We start from the raw sequence: 21,475 nt of genomic DNA, 5'->3' as shown, positions 1-21,475 counted from the left end.
CAACAACAGATTACAGAACTTACAACTCTGGTGAAACAAGCAACGGATGGCACAAACCTCCTAAATGGTGGAAGAACAGGATATTGGATCAGTAAACTGGAGTCAAGGATGACAACGAATCAAGGTTGTGTGGGGCAAATTTTGAGGATTTTGACTGGGAGGACAGAGGAACAAGAACAAACCATTTCAGAAAATGAACAGGTAAATATTCCTAACCTTCCTAAGACTGATGGGAAGAAGCCTATGTTAGTGACAGGGATGAATGAATCCCAATTTTTAAGCACAATGAACCCGAAATCCTAAAATCTAAATCAGCACATGGTGACTCTATCAATGAGTTTACAGCCAATGATATTAGGATACTTCATAATAGAGGGTATAAACTGTTTGAAAAAATATCGAAGCTAACGTTTCAGCATTGGACAGATCATGACAGTAATGACAAATTGTTCAGACAAGTTTTCACAGGTGGTGTTGATAAATTCATCAAATGTGAGTTCAATGTCGAGGGGCTAAACCTCTACATGGACAGAAAAAAAATTGGTATAGGTTGGAATTTTCACAACAACTTCAAAATCAAATGAAGGTTCAAGAAGAATTGAGTAATAAAACCGTCACTTATTATGATACAAGCTGGAGGAATGGTCTTTTGACGTAGAAATATGCTTTGATGAATTCGGTTGACTTCCCATATACAAAGGGTGAGGTCAAGTTTAGAAGTGTGCTGTACATTCCTAGCATGGGCCCTCTCAACAATGAGGATGTCACGAATTCCAAAACAAAGAATATACTTTGTATGTGAAGCGTGTATTTATCTCGGATGATTTTGACGGGAGCTGTTTCCACGATACTTGAGCTTTGTGAAGGGTGTTGTGGAATCAAATGATCTTTCCTTAATGTTTATCGAGAGATCCTTCAGAAAGTCGAATTGTGAGAATTATGGAAAGAGGCTTGTCAGGAAAACATTTGACATGATTCAAGAGATTTCTGAAAGTGAAAATAAAGAGGATTACAAAAATTCTGGGAGAACTTCGACAGGTTTCTAAAGTTGGGCTGCATCGAAGACACTGGTAATCACAAACGTATAACTCCCTTACTTTGGTTTTACACATCAAAAGTGAAGAGTTCTCTATTTAATTGAGCCTATCGACGAGGTTGCCATCAAAAATCTGCGGACCTTCAAAGAAAATAAATTTGTTGATAATAGCAAGGAAGATTTAGAATTGGTGATGAAGATGAGGTAAAAGAGGGATTTGCTCTATTCAAATACTGCTGAGACTAAGCTTAATGCCTCAGAAGCCCTTGCAAAGGCATTGCAAGAAAAGAGGGGTATGCTGGATTTAAATACTGTTGAGACTAAAGGTGATGCCTCAGATGCCTTTGCACAGCATTGCAAGAAAAGTGGCAGCACTGTTGCTTTTATCGCAGCAGGAAGAAAGGCATTTACTTGAGAAAAATGTTAATGCAGCTCTTCAGAAAAGATAGGTGAACTTCATAGAAATTTGCTTCAAGTTACAAATAAAAAGGTGGAGGCTCTTCGGGAGTTGGCACAGTTCAAGCGGAGACATCAGTTATTGCAAGCGAAAATCAGTAATGAGATATTAGAGGGTTTGATCCTTGGGACAAAGATCATTTCAAGGGGGGAATGTCATAACTATAGAAGTCAACAAAGAAAGTAGCAGGAATCAATTACTTAACAACAACTTTTGAATCTGAAATTTTTTCAGAAGACTCAAGCAAAGCTGAAATTTTTGCTAAAATAAAATTGACAGACAGGACAGAATTTACCAAAGTTTCGGTCTTACCATCGAACCTCACTTGCTCTTCGAAAAGGATTAAGGCTAGCAGCAAGGGTCCATGGTACTTGCATCATTTTACATTGCATGGGGTTAATAGCATATAACTTGTTATATGAGTCCTCGAAGGTGCAAACAGTGAATTATGATAGTTGGTTGAAAAAGAAATCTGAAGATCAACACATTACCATTGGAGCCTTTCAAGTTTGGACATAAAGACAGTTGAAGGTCCAATATGTTTATGAAGTTTAACAAACATAGGGAGAAGAGTACAATCAACTACAGTGGATGAACTTAAGGTTAGAAAATGTCATTGGGGTAAATTATATTGTGCTTAAGGTACAATTATTAGGTTTTGATCATTGGGGATAAGGATCATTTTATGGAGGGGTATTGTCACGAATGAAAGAGAAGAACAAGACGGGGATATTATAATTGAAGCGAGAGAATTGGAGAATGAAAGATGAATTAGGGATTGAGAAAAAAGATCAGGGAATTAGGGATTTCAATTCCTAATATTAAGACTGGAGGAAATTACCTAGAGCTGGACACAAGTAAGGGAGGGCAGATGCTGAATGGTGCAGAAGATGGGCTCAGCAGTGGATGCAACCAACAGCCCAAAAAAGAAAATATTTAGTTCTTATCTGCAGGGAATCTATTAAAGTTAGTTATACAGCTGATGAATGAATGAATGAAATATGTTTTCTGTAATCCTTTTGCTTTTCTTTTTCTAAAACCTTCCTTCCTTTTTTTTTCTTTCTCTATTCTCCTCGGTTCATAACAAATTACTCCTGGTGTTTGGACGTTGAGGATTTGGATTCTAATACTAGAGGAGCTGGTGGATTTGGATCCACTGGTGGAGCAGATTTTGGGTGCGTAATCGATCTTCTATTTTCTTCTAGAGCAACATCAGGTAAGCTTCACTGTTTTCTATTACGATACTTCAATCCTTTTTCTATCTGTTTTTCCCCCTATGATCTAAACGTTTCTTAGGTTATTAATAATACATTTAGATTTGTGATAAAAGTCGCCTTAAAATGTATATGAAAGTAGATAAACAGCCGTTTCAAGGGAAGGAGGGAGAGAGTGGGGTGAATCAATCATTATTTATATGCAAAACATTGGAATATGCAATAAGAATCACAGTTTTAGGTAATTTACAGGGAAAGAAAAAATGTGGAAAAATTTTCTGTGATACAGACAGAAACCTTAAACAAATCACGCTTAAATAGTTTTTGGGTATTTTCTATTTTTAAAATTTACAATTAAACTGTAACACACACTTGTGAAAGATCTCTGGCACATCTTTCTCAAGAAACCCAACCATGGTGTTGTTCCAACCCAAGTCCCACATACAATTCAGGTGGTTCCTTGTTGTAGACATCGGCCTCAAGCATTTTTGGTAGGTAGTCTTCGAAAGGAGAGTCTTCTCTCCTGTCCCTTCCGTATAACTTCAACCTTTTCAAAGTTCTTGCACGTTTGCTTGATCAACTCATCCAAGGATTTTGCTTTGTATGAAGTGTTGGATACCTTAGAAATGGGTGAACACTACTTCCTGCCTTCTTCCTTTCCTTTTCATTACTTCGTAGCCACAGTCTAAAACTAGCTTGCTGTCTTGGTTGTGATAGTTGTGACTGTTTGCATGAAGAATGCTTATAGGGATGTTGAGTTTGAAAAGTGCCTCTGCTGTGTTCATAAATAGTTGGCTTTTCATAAGTATCTGTTTGAGGGATTTTCACTTCTGTTAATGGCTCTGGCATCTCTGGTAAAAGTCCTTTGATTCTCTGGCGTGGGATACAAAGGTTTCCGTGCTCTCTTCACGAGTTCCTAGAAAACAATGAACTTAAGCAGATAAGTTCCGTTTTCCCTAAAACCACTCCTCAAAAACAATAAAAAATAAAGTTTTTGATACTGCCACTACCATGCCTTAATTGATAGAATGATTAGGAGAAAGTGGGGTTTCCTTAAGATGATGGTATTTATGCACGTAGTGGACTTTTTATGGTTCAGTTTCTATATAATAAAGTGGGAAACTCCTGCATGTTTTATTGTGTTTGTCTCGATGTGTGTGCATAAACACCTATTTTAAATTTTAGTTGGTGTGGGCTCATTTTTCTAGACCCTTCAGCAAATAAGAAACCTTTCATGGAAAATTTGAGATTTTAGACATTGGAACTGCAAAATTGTACTACTGTTTTGTGGATCAGGTACACTATCCCTGAACTCATGTTCATCGTCTCTGCCGAAATCAAGTCTTGATCCTGCTGTCCTTTTGTAGCCATTGGCATTGTATTTGACACTGCATAAGATCAAAACATTTATTGTGTTTCCACTCAGAATTATGAGAGTGACTTCGTCTAATAGTTGGTTAATGATTATAGTTATGGTGTAATCTTACGCTGTCTTTTGTAGCTAAAGCTTGTTCACTTTGGCTTTGGCATCCATCTTCTAGGTTAAAGCACAAAGTTGGATTTTGTTGTGCTTTTCTGCAGTCGGGCTTCGTGCGATGATTGTAGGTTGCTCCTGACACATTGGGTCTAATGATCTGCGTTTCTACATCTTCGGACCTGCTGGCTTTCATTTGCTCTTCTTCTTGTGGGATAGCAAGCTTCTCCTGCCTTGTCTGTTTCCTCTCTTGCAAATTGGAACTTTGATGCTTCATGGTCCTCGGCATGTTATAAACTTTGCACCTTTTGTGGTCATTACTTCATTAATCTTTCCAGAGACTCCGAGTTTATGTCCTTTTGCACTTCTTACATTCATTGTTTGAACTTGAACAGGTTTCTCATCCACAGCAAACAACATGCGAGCTTTTGCTGATTCAATTCTTTATCCTCTCGAGAAGAATGTAGATTTGGAGTTTTGCTTAGTGAATCTTTAGCTCTGAAATTTAAAATTCTTGAACTTCTATCACCGCTGGATTTTCATTGAATTGCGTTGCATCAACATGTTCGGTGGAGCCTTTCCTAGTGTTGCTGCTTGATTCATTTGCAGCTGCTTCTTTTGCAAATTGGTTGCACCAGATATTTGTTTGGAGATACTAATGATATTGATTCATGTCTCTTTTGTTTCTTCTCCTGCAATTCAGTTTCTGTTGCTCCCTTTCTTCTGATTGTCGAGCTCTGATTTTGGAGCATGTGTTGAAATCCATGATTATATTGGAGCTTTGTTGACTGCTTAGGAGAAGCTTGTTAGCAAAATTATTTTCCCCATGAAGCATGCTTTCGCTGTACTCTGGCTTTTCGGGCAATGTAAATGCAGCTTCTGATCTTTTATGTACAAGAGGAATCATCTGCCGCATCTCATCATTGAAACTGGTTCCTTGATTACACTTCTTCCATTGTACTTCTGCTCCCTGTGCTTTATACCATCATGGTTTCTCTCCTCCTGAATTTCTTTTCTACTTTCAGAGCTATGATTCGGCTGGGCAACGTCACTTTGTTGTTGTCTATCTTAATCATGATTTTTCTCGAACTTGTCACAGAATCTAAGTCTTCCAGCCCTTTCGAGGTGGTAATTTGTCACGAACAGCAACCCTTGTGCTACCATTTCTAGTTGTCAATGTTTTTCCTGCTTGTGATGAACCGTAACCTGAGCCAGAGGAATCTTGCTGGCGATTGTTTCCTTCTGTTTTGCTGGTGGGAGAACTGGGGTTGTGGAGTTTTTTGTCCTTTGTTCAGCTTTCTTGATGCTTTCCTGTGCAGGTCTCTTTGCAATTACCCCTTCTAATTTTTTATTTCCAGACTCCTTTCTTTTGGTGACCTTTGAATCTACATTTCCCGGAAGTTCATTAATCCCCATCAGCTTTGGCGATTACATTTGGAATTCTGGACTTCTCTTGTTTAGACTGCAATGGAGTGAGTTGTTCTGAGAATGCAGTGAGAGTTTTAGTGTTTGCACCATAGCTAACTGATCGCTTGTGAGAATGTAAGTTGGGGGAAGTTGCAACTTTCTTATCATGCTTGGAATTAGTAACCTCTGAAGAGTAGTAAGAGCTGCCAACCTCAGCTTAAGTTCTGTTCTTGCAACTTCTTGAATGTCATTATAATTTCTCGAGGGTCTATCAAAAGAAAATATTGGCCTACCCAACTGCTTCTGATCGGCTACTGTGACGGTGTTCTTATCATCATCTTCATCCTCCCTAGCAATGTTAACCGACTTTTTTCTGCGGCGTTATCAAGTAATCCGAAGCTTCCTGCATGTTACAAGCAACCTTAGAGACTCTTCCAAATCCATTGCTTTCAACAGTTCCCTTCCAATTTCTATCGAATATCTGTCAAAGTTGAGGCCATTAGAGCAGTCCCGGAGGATCTGATTAAACTTTTGTGCACCCCTTGATATTTCTTCAATATGGATATGAGAGAGTAGGGAGTTGGCTACTTGAAGGTTGATGCTTACTGCTCTGTTTCTTCCTTCCACGTTCCTGTAGTCCATCTGTCTCCTACCAATGTTTTGTAGAAAACTGAAAATCGAACTAGTTCCCGAAGACTCTGTTCTTATCTTTCCTCCATTTCAAGCGCGAAAGCTAGGGCCTTCGACAGATCTCCCATTCGTTCTGGCTTCTTGCCTCCCCCAAAAGGAACAATCTGATTCGATGCCTGCCCAGTGCTGACTGATTTCCTGCCTCCACTAGGTCTGTTTTGTGTGCTTCCAGCTCTAAAACCAGTCTGAAGGAAGACAAACATTGAACTAAATGAAATTGTGCTATCTAATTAATCTTGTTGTATGGAAAGACTATACTTTAGACGGGCAAACTTACAGTTTTGACTGCCTTTGGGTCCCTGGATGATTTATAGGTTTCCTTGGAGTAAACATATGTATCTGTTCAAACACGCAACAAAAGAAATGGACTGAAATTATACATTAAAGTTTCTTGCTGATGAGGTGTCACTAGCCAACTTGCTAAAGCTCTATTTTCATGAGTCTAGCCTTGCACGGGATTCAATTACTTAGCACCACCAAACTTATAACTTCTCCTGAGTAAGCATTTTCATATATCATTGCATTATTTTAAACTCATTCAGAGATTCTTTCCTCTATTTCATACTATGCAGCTGAAGATCTCTTATTTTTAAGTTTTACTTTAGGTGAAATGGTTCATATTATTTGGAGACAATTAGTCTGTAAGAGGCAGCAGCCTAGAAGGGTGGAGCAATTATGTTGCACAACATACGCAAGACAAAGGCAGGCTGCCTTATAAAGAAAAGATGAAAGGATTCTACACTCTCTTAGCTTCTTTGATCGTCGTCACCAAAGCAAAGAATTGTTGCATAATTGTGTGGTTGGTTTTGTCAGGTAAGAGAAGAGAATCAACAGCTGCTTTGAGACTTGGATGGTAGCAGGGGATGGGAAAACGTATCTCCCGAAAGAAACAAGAGAAAGAATAGTAATCGGTGCTAAACCGAACCATTTCAACAATTGAATCCATGTGCATAATTGTATATTTGTGTGTGTTTTTCAGTTTGCATTAATAAGGTTCACAAAGTGCAGCAGTAAGTCATGCCTCCTGTTTTCTAACTTCTAGAAGACGGTCAATAATAGCCATGATCCATAAAAAATTCTTATTCACCACAGGGTTTTAACTGATGTCTTTTTAAGTCATGCCCAACCAAGTTTGCTTTTAGCAGAGATTTCAGGAAACGCTCACCTGCAACCATTGGATTTGAACCCTTTGAGTTCTTAGGGGCAGCCATCCGCTCCTTCCTCAACCGAAGATCATCTAACAGCTTCTGGGCGAAATCTGATCTCTTTGCCATGTTTGGTATTTGATTCAACAAGGTACTACCCTTCAACTCTCTTTGAACCAGAATAAAGACATAACTTTCTTAACATTTGCAGTTTGCTAATTACCCTTTTACGGATAAGTAGGAATATGAATGATTCTTTTCTTGAGAAAAAAAGAGAATGTGAATGTTTTTGTTCCCTTCTCGTTTAGTTGGGAGAGTTCTTTCAGAGTTTGGTAAGTTGTGGAGTCTAGTCCTTCTAGCAATAAAAATGGGCATTTGAAAAATTTATGTTAGATAGGTTGACGTGAAAGTTAGCTCTCTTTCTCTCTCCGGAGGGTCTCTGTAGGATTTTCTGACTTTGATTCTAATCCAAGCAATGGCAGAAAAAAGGTTCCATTGAAAGGGCTTCCATCCCAAGCCTTCTTTACCAGCATCTTCCCCTTTTTGTATTTGCCAAACTCCCTCTCCTTTGCATCCAACTAATGGTCAACGGGAATAAAAGGTAGTTTAACTATGGAACCAAGGGAGAATCTAGTGGGAGAGATGAGAGACGACACTTTTGGAGCATCTAATTGACCCACCATTACAAAAGGAAAAATCGGGTGGGGAAGGGGTGTTAAGTAATTAATCCAATTGATGAAATTAAACATAGGATATGCAATTTACAACACAAAATTTCCATTTTTAACTTAAATTTAAGGCTGAACTTTACAAGTGATTGTTTTTTTATGTATAACGTTTAATATGGATATATTAAAATTTTAAAATTAGAACATATTTAAATATGTGGTGTGATGGGTGCACCTTTTTGGTCTTTATCTTGAGCGTTCAATTGGACAGGACAGTATGGTTTTGGAGAAGGAATTTGTTTTATTTTGTTGTGTATATCAATTAATGGCTTCCAATGGAATTTACAAGGTTTCCTAGCACATAAGGGTGTGAATTAGGACTACACATCAATTGGACTGCCAGTAGAATTACTTTACTCTTCAACCCAGTTAATTTTTTATTATTATATTAGAATAAATTTAACTTTTAATATTTATAATTCTTTTTATCAATTCAATTTTTTTCTTTTCTAACTTAAAATGACCTTTAAGTAAATATTTTTTCGAATTTAACCTATTATTTTCTAATAGAAATATCTGCTCATGCGTATTTTATGATATAGTATTCCTTAATCTTTTCAATTTCGAATATTTAATAAGTTGAACGGTCTTGAATTTGAGTAATTACGTCTGTATTATACATGTTAATGATTAATAAAAGTTCCAAGTATATATCACTTTTTTATCACTTCAAATTTGAAAAAAAAAATTAATAACTTAAACTATTTATTAACGTGACATATAAGATAAATTGTTAATATCAGTATGAAATATGCGTTGATGCAGAGTGTTATATCAATATCATTAAGACTTGATGTTTTAGTATTTTTATAAAAGAAATAATTTAACTCTTTTTATGTATATCTATAAAACAGTTTTTTTTAAAATTTAAAGGTTAAATTTAAGTAAAAAGGGTGAAATTAAAAAAAAATTCATCGGTAGCCTGGAACTAATGGTGCACAAAAAATCCGAATATCTGATTTTGCGAAAAAAATATTCGAAACCGGATTTGGGAAAAACCGGGTTTTTTTTAACCGGATCGGATTTTTTTAAACCGGTTTTTTTACCGGATAAAAAACCGGTTTGAAAAAAACCAGTTAAAAAACCGGTTTTTATCCGGAAAAAAACCGGTCTGGGTTTAAAAAACTAGCCGTTAATATAGCCGTTGGGGGGGGGGGTTTGTGACCGTTTTTGACCGTTTTTTTCTTTAAAAAATTACCATTTTACCACCCTAAACATGTATAATAGGTTGGGGATGTATTTGGTTGATTACAAATTTCTCAAATCTTATTACACAATTTCTTTAAAAAATTACCATTTACCACCCTAAATGTATAAATAGGTTTGGGATGTATTTGGTTTTACAAATTTCTCAAATCTTATTACACAACACTTAAACATCTCTCAATCTTATTTTTGTAATTTTTGTTCCATGAGTAACACGGTTGAATCTTCCGTCGGGGGAAACCTTGAAGTCGTGAGAGTGATCGAACACACTCGAAACAAAGACATTTGGGATCACTACGATTTATGTGAGATGTCAAATGGCTCGAGGAGGGAGCGTTGTAAACTTTGTCTAAAGTTTCTTGCATCGGAAGGAAACACAACGTTGAAGAACCATTTGACAAAATCAGCAAGGCACTTCGCTCAAGATCGGATCCTAGTTAATCGAATCTTACACCGCAAGGTGGTGTTTTTGTTTACGACAACGAAAAATTACGAGAAGCGTTTACAAAGTTCGTGATTACAAAAGAATTGCCGTTCGACCATTTTGATGATGAAGATTTCACGACAACAATTCAACAACTAATGCAACCACGTTATACTCAAGTAAGTCGTACTACCCTTAGAAGAGATGCTATAAAAATGTGGCGTACGGCGAGGGAAAAATGATTTTAGGATTCCAAGAACACCGTTATGGTGTGTCGCTACATGTGACGTTTGGAGTTCCCCTCCTCATACCGGAAATTTTTTAGCCGTTGCGTCACATTGGTTAGATCAAGATAATTGGCAAATGATGAAAAGAACAATCGCGTTTGAATTATTCGGTGAGCCGCATACCGGTGCTAATTTATTTACACTTTTAAAAAGGGTAATTTGTCTTTATAATTAGAAATAAAGTTTTTTCTATATCCTTTGATATGCATCGAATATAAACGCGGTTCCAAGATTGAAAATATTACTTTCACCGATTTTAGACGTGCGTTTTTTCATACCCGTTGCGTTACAATAATTAATTTATCCGTGCAAGCCGGTTTGGAGGTTATTGAGCCGATTAGATTAGAATTTAAAACATGATAAAATCGGTTTCTTTGTAACAAAAGCTAATGATTATAACGATTTTGTAAGTCCGTTAATAAAAAGCTTTGGGTCCTAATTTGGATGTCCAACTCGTTGGAACTCAACTGGATGATGATGCATACTGCCTTAAGGCAAAGGGAAACATTGCAAACATTCACGATCGACTTTTTCGAGAGGGGTCATGTCCCAAACATTTATCCGGATTCGAGTTGGGAAACTATAGCCAAAATAACCGATTTGCTTGAGGTTTTTAAAAAGCAACAACTTTTTTATCCGGTGTTATTACCCTACTAGCCCGTTGGTTTCTTAATCAAATATTTTTGTTGGCTACCCGACTAAATGACTTTGAATTTGAAACCGAAGTTTTCAAGAAATTGGCTTTGCAATGAAGGAAAAACTTTTAAAATATTTTAAGGAGATTCCCCCCCATTTTTACTTGTGCCGTCGCTTTAACCCAACGTTAAATGTTGGTGGGGTTGAAACACTAATTGAACAAATTGCGTTTGCTTTTAATCTAACGATGATGAACCCAACTTTGTCCAAACCAATAAATTATTTTAACAAATGTTTTCGAGACATGTTTGCAATTTATTTAACTAAATACGGGATCAAGTAGTGTAATACACATCAAATGAGAATGAATGCGGAATCATCTAGTAGACGTCCAAGTAACATAAATTTGAATCTTTTTAACACTCTTGTAAATTCCCAATCCAAACGATCACGTACTACCACCCCAAGTAGCGAGTTGGGAAATTACATGTCATGCGATTTTCTATCAAAAATGACATTTGAAGAGTTTGAAAGTTTGGATATTTTGGCTTGGTGGAAAGAAAAGGAAGCACAATTTCCGATTCTAGCCGCCATGGCCCGTGATTTACTAACCGTCCAAGCTTCTACAGTCTTCGGAATCCGCTTTTTCTGTTAGTGGCAGGGTTATATCGCAAGGAGATCAAGACTAAGTCCCGAGTCGGTGGAAATATGCATTTGTTTAAAGGATTATTTGGATGGAGCGGCTCGTAAGCAACATATCACCCACCCTAGAAGATGCAATTGATGCCGATTTGGAAGCAAACTTACACATTGAAGAAGTCGAACTTGGAATATCCCCTCCAAACGAAGAAGGCGAAGATGATGAAGAAGAGATGGCAATGTAGTTTATTTTATAACTTTATTCAATTATCGTAAACTTTGTTTCAATTATCGAACTTGAAGTTTTTAAGTATTGAATTTATCGAACTTGGAAGTTTAAGTATTTGAATTTATCAAACTTGGAAGTATTTAAGTATTTCATTATGTTGAGTAATTAAGTATTTCAATTAAGTATTTGAATTAACGAACTTGAGGTTTGATGCTTTCTCTTTGATTCTCTCTTGATTATAGTTGCTTGATGTTCTTGTCTTTGATCAATGGCTTCTAAGCTTGCTTAAATACCCTTAAATCACTTCTGAACGTTAGTGATAATTAATGAAGATAATATAGCCGTTTAAGTGTGAAAACAGTTAATAAAAATGCTTGGAGCGTGGGGGAATCGGTACCCTCTCATAGGGAATCGGTTTCCTCTCATAGGGAATCGGTTCCCTAAGTAAAATTCAAATATTTCGACGTTGAATAGGGGGAATCGGTACCCCCTATGGGGAATCGGTTCCCTCCGAGCATTCTGGAAATCTCGGAGCCAAACCATTCAGTGAGGAATCGGTACCCCCTTGGGGGGGGAATCGGTTCCCTATGAGCAATCTGGAATATTAAAATCGGTTTTTTTATAACCGTTTTTTTTTTTTAAAAAACCGATTTTTTTAAAACCGAAACCGAAACCGGTTACACCGGTTAGGATATCCGGCCCTCCAAACCGGTTAGAAACCGAACCGGTTATTTTATAAACCGGTTTTTTCTATGGGAAAAAACCGGATCGAATAAAAACCGATCCGGATCGGATTGAAATCCGACAAATGTGCAACCCCTACCTGGAACTGTTGCGTTCAGCTAATATGGTAGTGTTATAGAAGGGTAAAAAAGAGTTGGTATATGTCTGATACTATGGGTCCGTTTATGGGCTTTCTGTCCCAATAACTGGTTTTTTTATTTAGCTCATTAGAGTATTTCGGTTTATAATTTGGAATCTACGGCATTTTCTATAGTATTATTGAAACTCATCATCTCGAGGTGACGAGTTTCAATTAAATACATTTTTTATTAAAATTTATCACATCGAGATAAAAAAATTAAAAAAAAATATTTTTATTAAAACTCGTCACCTTGACGTGATGAGTCTTATGTCATTGTAGAAAATATCATAGATCCCAAAAAAATTTTATTTATCTTATTAGACTAAATAAAAAAACTCATATCTCTTACTGTGTCAATTTTCCCCTATTTATTACTCGAAAAACTTTTGGGTTATGTTCTCTCAGTGGTATTAACATTAATTAGGTTATCGAAATGTAACTGTGTGAATAATTAAGTGATTAAATTATTAGTTTACTTTAATTATATTTATTTATTGAATAATTAATTTAAATTAAACATTATAAAAAAATTATTACGAACTAACTTAATTTCCTTCGTCCGTAGTGTGTTGATATTTGAACATGAACCTTGTTTTCATTTTAATGAAGCAACTTATAGCTTGGTAAGATGATGTGTGCATATATATTAGTATATGCTTTGGCAGCGGATATTTGACGAGGTACGTTATTGCTCTTCGAATGGAATGTGATTGGACGTGATTAAAAGAATTATTATTGTTCTTAGAAATTATATGTTCGAATATCAACAATTGTAGGCGTGATTGAACATTCGTTATTAATCGATTAAGAATATTTAGAATAAGTAATACTTATAATCACTTTAGCTTAATAAAAATCCATCAATCATATTTTGTTTACTTCTCTTAAACTCTAGTTTGGTGTTCCGTCTTTTCATTTCTCTCTCTTCCACTTCTATTTCTATGGTTGGCTCCAACTACCATTTAGAGTAAACTACATTTTAGTTCTCTTATTACCTCTTTTATATCGATTTGCTTGAGTTTTTTTTTAATATCTCTTTTATTTCGTTTTGCTCACCTTACTATCTTTCGTTTCAAAATTATATCTAACGTTCTGTTTTAGTTCATTTTTGGTTACCCGTCGTTAAAATTGATGGTAATGATGATGTATCACATAAGGTAATGTCACGCCATCATTGAAAAAAATAAGAATACTATGTCAGTAAATTAGCTGACCCTATTCCCATATATAATTGGGTAAGGGGGAGGTAGGGTAGTAGGCTGCCCCCAACTCCAGGTTAAGAGCAGCTTCCGTGGAAGACCTCCGTTATGAATTGCCCTCATAAGACTCGATCCCACGACCACAATGTTAAGATGACTAAAACGAAATAAAAATAATAATCGGTTACTAATGTATAGTTTACCTAATAATTTATGTAAATTCAGTAAAAAAAATCAATTGTTAGAATTTTTTTATTAAGTTAAGGTGATTACAAAGTAGTATCTATTTTAAATATTTTCATTATTTGACAATGAACATCACCCTGTTGCAATTGCTGATGCTCGAACCCCTGACCTCTAGGAACAACAACGATTCCTTTAACCAATGAGGTGAGTTGGTTCGTGCCCAAATGTTCAATTATATTTAATGCAGGATCATTTTACTTGAGTCTAATTTTATTTTAACAAATTGTAACAGGGTCATTGCTTTATGTTCAATTTGTTATTACATGTCTTAATTAACAAAATGCTACTAAACTTATTAAAATTTTGAGTTAAATTCAATCCCTAATCAAATCAATTCGAATGAAATATTAATCAAATTAAATTCAAATAAGGGTAAACTACAGAGTTGGTTGCTTTTGTTTTAGTTTTATAAACATATGATTACTCAATTCAAAAAGTTTATTTCATAATCACTTTTGTTTCATTTAATTAAGATATGATCATTTTCGTTTTGTTTTAATTAAGATATGATTATTTATCCTAAACGGTCGTTCTCGTTAAAGGTTTAACGATTTGTTGACGTGGCACGTTAAAAAATGGTTTAATTTTTGTTTTAACCCTTGAACTTTAGATAAATTTAATTATAAATTGTTTTGTAATTCTAAAGCAGTTTAGGGACAAGTTTGCAATTTACCAATTTTTAATATGCTTTTCTTCTTAATTACCTTTACACCGCACACCCCATCTCCTCCTCCTCCAACTACGGCTAGATATCAGAACAAACTCAACCTTCATTGATTTTCACTTATGTTCAATAACCTTTTCTCGTCTTCGTACTACTTCTTGAAGAATACGATGGCAACATAGAATAAGCCCGTTGCTTCTTCAACCTCAGCAACTCTTTCACAAAACTTTGCATCTCGGCGGCAATACTCAACAGAACAGTTCGCCGGTACCACCACTACCGCCGCCCTTCTCTTTCAGCTCCTCCTGGGTTGAGAATGCAGGTTGATGGAGATGAAGTTGCTTTTGTCGAGGAAGAAATCACTGAAGAATGAGAGGGATGTCAAAATCGGTTCGGTGGTTGATTTTTGGGCCATTTGTTTTAGGAATTCTGGGGAAAATTTGTATTCTGATATGTGATTTATAAAAAAAAAATTGTAAATTTCAAACTTGTCCCTAAACTACTTTAAATTACAAAAAGATCCATAATTAAATTTTATTTAAAGTTTAAAAGTTAAAATAAAAATTAAATTATTTTATTAATGTTTAATCATTAAATCGTAAACCTTTAATAACCGTTTAAGATAAATGATTACAACTTAATTAAAATGAAACGAAAGTGACCACAGATGGTGTGATTAATAGACTTCATCGGCTGGAGCTTGAGCACGAGCATTCCGATCAAGTCCGCTCGTGACACCATTAATGTGTTCCAGAACCACTACCCCGAGAGGCTGGCCACGGCATTTCTCTACAGCCCCCCCTAGAATTTCCACTTTGGGATTCTTAACTTGTTGAGTGACAACGCATTCCTCCTACTAATGCGTCAGATCATTTTCGGGTAGGCTGAGTTGATCTGGTAACAGTTTAACCAGCTTGTTTTGCTTTCATATATGCAGATTGTAAAGTATTTTCTAGATGCCAAAACCTTCCAAATGGTGAAGTTTGTGTATCCTAAGAATAAAAACAGCGTGGAGCTGATGAGATCATATTCTGACGAAGAAAATCTACCGACGGAATTTGGAGGAAAGGCCTTATTGGAGTACAACCATGAAGAATTCTCAAAGCAAATGCTCCAGGATGACACCAAATCTGCCACTTTGTGGGGATTTGATGATCAACTCCAATCTAACAGCAACCACCAATATATCTGCCTTGCACCTGCGGCGGTTGATTAACCAGCCATCGGCTTATCATGTAATAAATTATAGCCAATTCAGACATCAACTTATGGCTTAAAGGTTTTGTTTGGTTGAGTTCAGAGTGGAAATAAAATAAACTTTATACTGGGGTCTATTTTTGTTTTGATTTTTTAATGTGATTCTTTGGAAGATTATTTATGAAATAATATTATTGCGTGTTATGTAGGGTGGAGATATGCTTGAAGGAATAAAAGTGTGTTTGTGTTCATTTGTTTATTTTTAAAAATGTTTATGCTTAATTCGTGCTTGTTTAAATTTTAATATTATGATTATGTTCATTTTTTTTTTAAAAAGTTGTATGTATTTTCATTTAACATTCACGAACTTGTTTGTTTATATGTTTGCGAATGTTTGTTTAGTGTTACTGAACATGTTTGTTTTACATACGTTTAATGCTCGTTTATATGTTCACGAACATGTTCATTGGAAAGCTAAAAATGGTAAAATTATGCCTAATGCTTAAACTCCTTAAGCTTCATAGTTTTAAACTTCAAATTTCACCATGTGTTCAATTTAGTCCCTATATTAGCCAATGTTTAAAATGGAAAAAAATAAATAAATGAAATTGTTCATGAATATAAACAAAAGGGTTAGTAAACGAGCTTGTTCATAAATATAAACAAATCGAATTCACTTATATTCGTGCTCATTGTTTATTAAATAAACTTAAAAATTTACTTGTACTCGTTTATTTAACTTAACAAGCGAACAGGGTTGGAGTAGGACCAGGGGCTGCCAAGTTGGGGACGCAGGGGAATGTATAGGACAATGTCCCGAGGGCGACGGTGATGCAGGGGTTGGGATGCTACTGCCATTGGTGAAAGGTTGTTTCAAATTCAAACTTGGAACATTTCCTGAGATGCAGGCATGTTGATCTTTATCCTGCATTGCCAAGAATTTGCTGAAGTCATTATTTTGACGTCTGTGATGTCTATGCTACTTGAACATTATAGCCCACTGCTCGCATTTGTGTGGGACACAATGTCAGGTTGTTTAAACGAATTTGTGCCAAACTATACACTTTCATCTTTCACATTTTCCGAAAAGAAAGTCTTTAATCTTGAACAAAAATACAACATACAATACCAAGTGGACATGGAGAAATGGTGAAATTTACCTGTTGTGGATGTTTGACATACTCATCTGTTTCATCTAATATCTCCTCCTGTCATAAGCAAGCATCACAAAAGAAATTAGCATGCATGTCCTGTAAACCATGATGGCGGTCGTGTTCCTTGATATCAGGCCACAACTAGAGGATGATATATGTATAACTATCATGGAGAAGAGAAACCCATATGAATGTCTCAAAGATGGCTTGTCCCTGGATTTCCCCAAGAATGCATGATTGCATTGTACTGTATCCAAAGGTATATTTACCTAAGTAGTTCTTTGATAACATCCTCCATGGCGATAACACCAACTACCTCTTCATTGATGGGAATTCAGGAATAGGACCATTTTCAATGTCCAATATGCAGTATGAACAACCTCTGTGCCGCTTCTTAAAGGCAGGAGTAACTGGTGGACTCTTCTTTGTCTGATGACCTCCATCACTGTTAGTGAAAGATGTTTTAACATCTTGCGAGTCCAAATTAAGCCCCAACTTTTGGGTACTGACACCAATCTTACGATCATCTGGAAGTAAGAAGACTGGTTATATTTAGTACAGAAGAACCAGTTCAGGCAACCTAATGAAGCTAACTAGCTAAGCTCGATCAACCAAACGGAATCCATAATGATAAGCTCTTATCTAGTTAATAATGGATCGTAACTTGGGCAAAATTAGTGAGAACTGACAAGTGCTTGTTTCTCAAAGCCATTTCTAAGAAAACCTTGTGTGGTAATTATCTTGCAAAGTAATATGTTTTTGGGAATTATTCTGTTTCATTATGTATATTTTCACCTTTTCTTGATGTCCCAGGCTCGCCTCCTCGCATCTTACAGCTGTCCTTAAACTCAAGTTTTTCCTTGCTCTTATTCAGATCCTTATATACCACAGCTAGGTGACTGACCTTTTTGGAATTCATTAAGAATGCCGTATAATGGCATGTCCTCTGATACCCGTAGGGTGAACAAAAGCATAGAAGAATAAATTGAGCTCCTCTGCACTAGGGGAAACAAAGGCAGTAAACCGGCGGAAATTAAAGCTGATCCTGGATAGTGGATACCCCAAAGGGGGATATATCCATTTTTAACTCTCATGTTCTGATCTCTAGGCAACCTATTTAGAAACTAAATGATGTACTATAACAAAAAGGAGGAGATTCTATACCATGGGATTTTTCTTATGATTATTTTTCTCAGTGGAACTGGACCTTCTGAATCAATTGTTAAAAGATTTTTAACCTGCATGTTTCAAGCCAAACAAAGAAGAAGAATCTCTAATCAAGATATGAAAACAGAAAATGAAATTAAAGTTAAGCCTGCAAGATGAGAACGAATATACTTTCAGTTATGTTATAGACTAAAATGAGGAGAATGACTGATGGGAGAACTTTGGACAAAAGATTCAGAAAACTAGAGGAAGTGCATCAGAAAGGAATTCGACACAATGGCCAAAGACTCCAAGTGACCAAAATCAATATATGAAAGAAACAGAATCAACAAATGAATTGTTTTCTAGATATAGGAGCAGGCAAGCAAATTACAAGGCATTTTTAAGATGTCTCCAGCATGGTTATCATGATACTCGTGGCATTCAGCAAAGCACCAAAGGGGCATCACGATATTCTATAGATGCAAGGAATTATAGATAAAATAAACAAGCAATTGCAGCTCAATTTCAAATTACTAATGCATATGCTTATTTGACTTTCCTTAAAGAAACTGTAGTGACCTTTTAGGTCCAGGAAGCATTTTCATTACCAGTAGCTATTAATCATCCCACTGCAACTCACTGTTTTACCTTATTCATCAACTTGTCTCTCGTTTTTTAACAATAAAAATGGATTGAATTAGGACAATGAGAGGTCAGAATCAGATCATAAGACCAAGAAATAAAAATGAATGGGTGGGAAATAAATATAAAGTACCGTTCAAGAAACTATCAGAAAATTATAGCTTATACAGAGAAAGGGCCTCACCAGAACAAGTCCAATTATATTTGTTGGGTTTCCATGATAAACTGGAACTCTGCTATGACCCATTGTCATTACTTTATTCAATGTTTCCCTGAAATGAAAAGATTAAGAAAAAAACTTAGAACATAAGAGGTAGTAAAATCCTATGGTTGCAATATGCTGGAACCGGTGAACCCACAAATCAAGAGTCGTATCCAGATCAAGAGAAAATGCATTTGAAATTGGCGTCATGGCAACTTTGGCAGTCTTTTCGGTCATTTCAAATGCCCCGGCAATGATAGTTGTCTCATCATGAGTTAGATCCCCACCTTTCCCAGCCTAAAAAAACCATACATGTATTGACAGACAAAGAAAATCTAAGGAATGCATGAAACAATTAAACATAAGCCACAAGGCGGATGTTGCTTGTACAAAATTCATAGAAAATGGAGTTCTGCAAATGATTGCCACCAGGTCCTAAACTACAAAACTCAATACCTCGTTGCCATGAAAATCCACGAGAGTCTTTAGCTCTGCTCTCCGTAATAGGGCAGCATGTCCCTTTCCCAACATCCAGTCCAAAACCTGAAAGTACATGTCATTTATGAACAAAATATAAAGCACAAGACCTATGTTGAAGAAAATAATACCAGCAAACTTTAGTTTCAACTATGTGTAATAACAATTTGTAGAAAGCACATGATGATATGGTACAGCAAACCATTATCACCACAAAATAATAGAAAACTCATATAATGACTATACCTTGCTGATTGGATAAGAAATTGGTAAAAAAAAGAAAAAGAAGAACATGGACGAAAGGTGCCATTGCAGCTCCAACTTTCAAGCCATACCGAGTGCAGACAGCTTGTGGCAATGTCTGCAGTCAGATGTACAAACACATATTAACAAGAATACTGCGACTTCCTCAAAAAGATGGCTAGTTCAATATGTTAACAACCAACCTCGATTTGGGTTTTTTTATAGAAAAATACTCGGTTTTTTTAGTTAGGGTCGACGAATCGGGTTAACCGGATCAGGTATTTTGAACAACCCTACCACGAGGTCTTAAATTTAAAAAAAATTAAAATGTCATAATTAAAAGATGAAAATTAGTAAAAATATAAAAAAACATAATTTAAAAATCCTAAATATTAGATTTTTTTAATATTTTAAAAAAATAAGAAAGTTGATAATAAAAAAATGATATTAAAATATCCTAAATCATTTAGTTATAAGAGAGAAGCCAAGATTAGAGTATAATGATAATAAATCGAATAATAACCAAAAAGATACATAAATATCATAATCAGATGTCACAAAAAATATCCAACAAAATATCCAAAATAAAATACTAAACAATGTCATAAAAAATCTAAAATAAAATATCCAAAGTATAAATACATCGTAAAGTTCAATATACTATGCAAGTGATCAATCCTTAGATGGACCTGAAGAAGGAAACGACCCCGAAAATGAGTTTCCAAAGCGTCAATACGAGCTCCCTTGGCATAAAAGCGAGTATAAACATGATGAAGAACTCATCAAAGTGAGTGGCCATGTAATCATAAGAGACTCTAAAGTGACAGGAGGGCGGAAAGAACAACATCAGCAGGTGCATTCCATGAGCGATAAAATAATCATCAGGAGCAATGTCATCATGTTTTTTACCCGATCGTGTGACATTAGAATTTCAATTAGTTGACGACGACAGATAGTAGTAAGGAGATTGAAATTAGGATCATTAGTGATTTTAAGTTCTTTTATAATTTTAAAATGATTTTTTCAAAAATTAATAATTTAAGTTTCTAAATAAAAAATTTAGAAAATAATAAAAAACAATACATATTAGATAATATTTGTTTTAATAATTGTTAAATCGTAAACACTTAAAAAGAGTAACGGCAAAAATGTAAGACACATATTGAACAAATAATGCTTAAACACGTAGAGTGAACAAAGAATATTTTGAAAACCTATTTTTCCATTACGTCTTATTGTTGTTGTTATGCTTTACTCTTAATAACTAGCACCAATAAAACATTATATTATAGTGAAAATTTTAAAAGAACTCGTAATTAATAGGAAAAAAATCAAAATTAAACACGAAGTAACTTACTTCAGTGGTTAAAAGAATTGTTGTTGTTTCTAAAGTCACGGGTTCAAACATCAACAATTACAGTAAGGTGATTGAGCGGTTATTGTCAAATGGTTGAGAGTGTTTACAACAGATACTACTTTGTAATAATTACCTTAGTTTAATAAAAAAATCAAAATTAAATTTAAAAAATTAAAAATTAAAAATAGTAGTTTTTAAATAATAATTATTTTTATTATTTTATCATGTTATATTCTATTAGCTCAAATTCTAATAAATAATGGTTAAATTTCATTATTTTCGTGATAAAAGATTATTTATGATTAATTTTATTTAAATAAAACTTTTTATATAATAAAAAAATATTGATAATCAAATTTATTTTCTCTACAAATATAAAATATCTTAACTTTTAAATTATATAAAAATATGTTAAAGATATATAATTTTGTGTGTGATGTATATGAAATATACGTTACAATATATTACATAGATTAATTTGATAACAATGTTAATTTTTTTTAATTCG

General features: G+C 35.1%; 1 protein-coding gene, 2 long non-coding RNA genes and 1 pseudogene across 3 annotated transcripts; 1 reads left to right on the top strand and 3 right to left on the bottom strand.

Annotated features, from left to right (window-relative positions):
* Positions 1 to 2,070: 2,070 nt before the first annotated feature.
* Positions 2,071 to 7,575, top strand: LOC120169103. The gene is made up of 3 exons (XR_005520638.1): positions 2,071 to 2,709; positions 6,593 to 6,776; positions 6,884 to 7,575. It is a non-coding gene; the product is annotated as an uncharacterized LOC120169103 (long non-coding RNA).
* LOC120169102 lies at positions 3,329 to 4,262 on the bottom strand. Its single transcript, XR_005520637.1, has 3 exons — positions 4,195 to 4,262; positions 3,989 to 4,095; positions 3,329 to 3,623 (listed from the first exon to the last, which is right to left on the bottom strand). It is a non-coding gene; the product is annotated as an uncharacterized LOC120169102 (long non-coding RNA).
* Positions 6,177 to 7,569, bottom strand: LOC120169101. The gene is made up of 3 exons (XM_039177320.1): positions 7,444 to 7,569; positions 6,556 to 6,617; positions 6,177 to 6,463 (listed from the first exon to the last, which is right to left on the bottom strand). The coding sequence occupies exons 1-3, from the start codon at positions 7,550 to 7,552 to the stop codon at positions 6,293 to 6,295; spliced, it is 342 nt and encodes a 113-aa protein (XP_039033251.1). The 5' UTR covers positions 7,553 to 7,569; the 3' UTR covers positions 6,177 to 6,292.
* Positions 7,576 to 16,483: 8,908 nt separating the features above from the next.
* On the bottom strand, positions 16,484 to 20,409 carry LOC120169038 (annotated as a pseudogene).
* Positions 20,410 to 21,475: the final 1,066 nt, after the last annotated feature.

Source organism: Hibiscus syriacus, unplaced genomic scaffold (assembly GCF_006381635.1).
Source record: "Hibiscus syriacus cultivar Baekdansim isolate YM2019G1 unplaced genomic scaffold, ASM638163v2 tig00111745_pilon, whole genome shotgun sequence".
Classification (NCBI taxonomy): Eukaryota; Viridiplantae; Streptophyta; class Magnoliopsida; order Malvales; family Malvaceae; genus Hibiscus; species Hibiscus syriacus.
This window is presented reverse-complemented; position numbering and strand designations above follow the sequence as displayed.

What these genes read in the sequence shown, in the direction of transcription:
- LOC120169101 (XM_039177320.1), bottom strand. Translation starts at nt 7,552, where the DNA reads ATGGCAAAGAGATCAGATTTCGCCCAGAAGCTGTTAGATGATCTTCGG. An exon ending in TTCAAATCCAATGGTTGCAG is followed by an intron (nt 6,618 to 7,443) that starts GTGAGCGTTTCC and finishes GTGTTTGAACAG; the next exon opens with ATACATATGTTTACTCCAAG. An exon ending in ACCCAAAGGCAGTCAAAACT is followed by an intron (nt 6,464 to 6,555) that starts GTAAGTTTGCCC and finishes GTCTTCCTTCAG; the next exon opens with ACTGGTTTTAGAGCTGGAAG.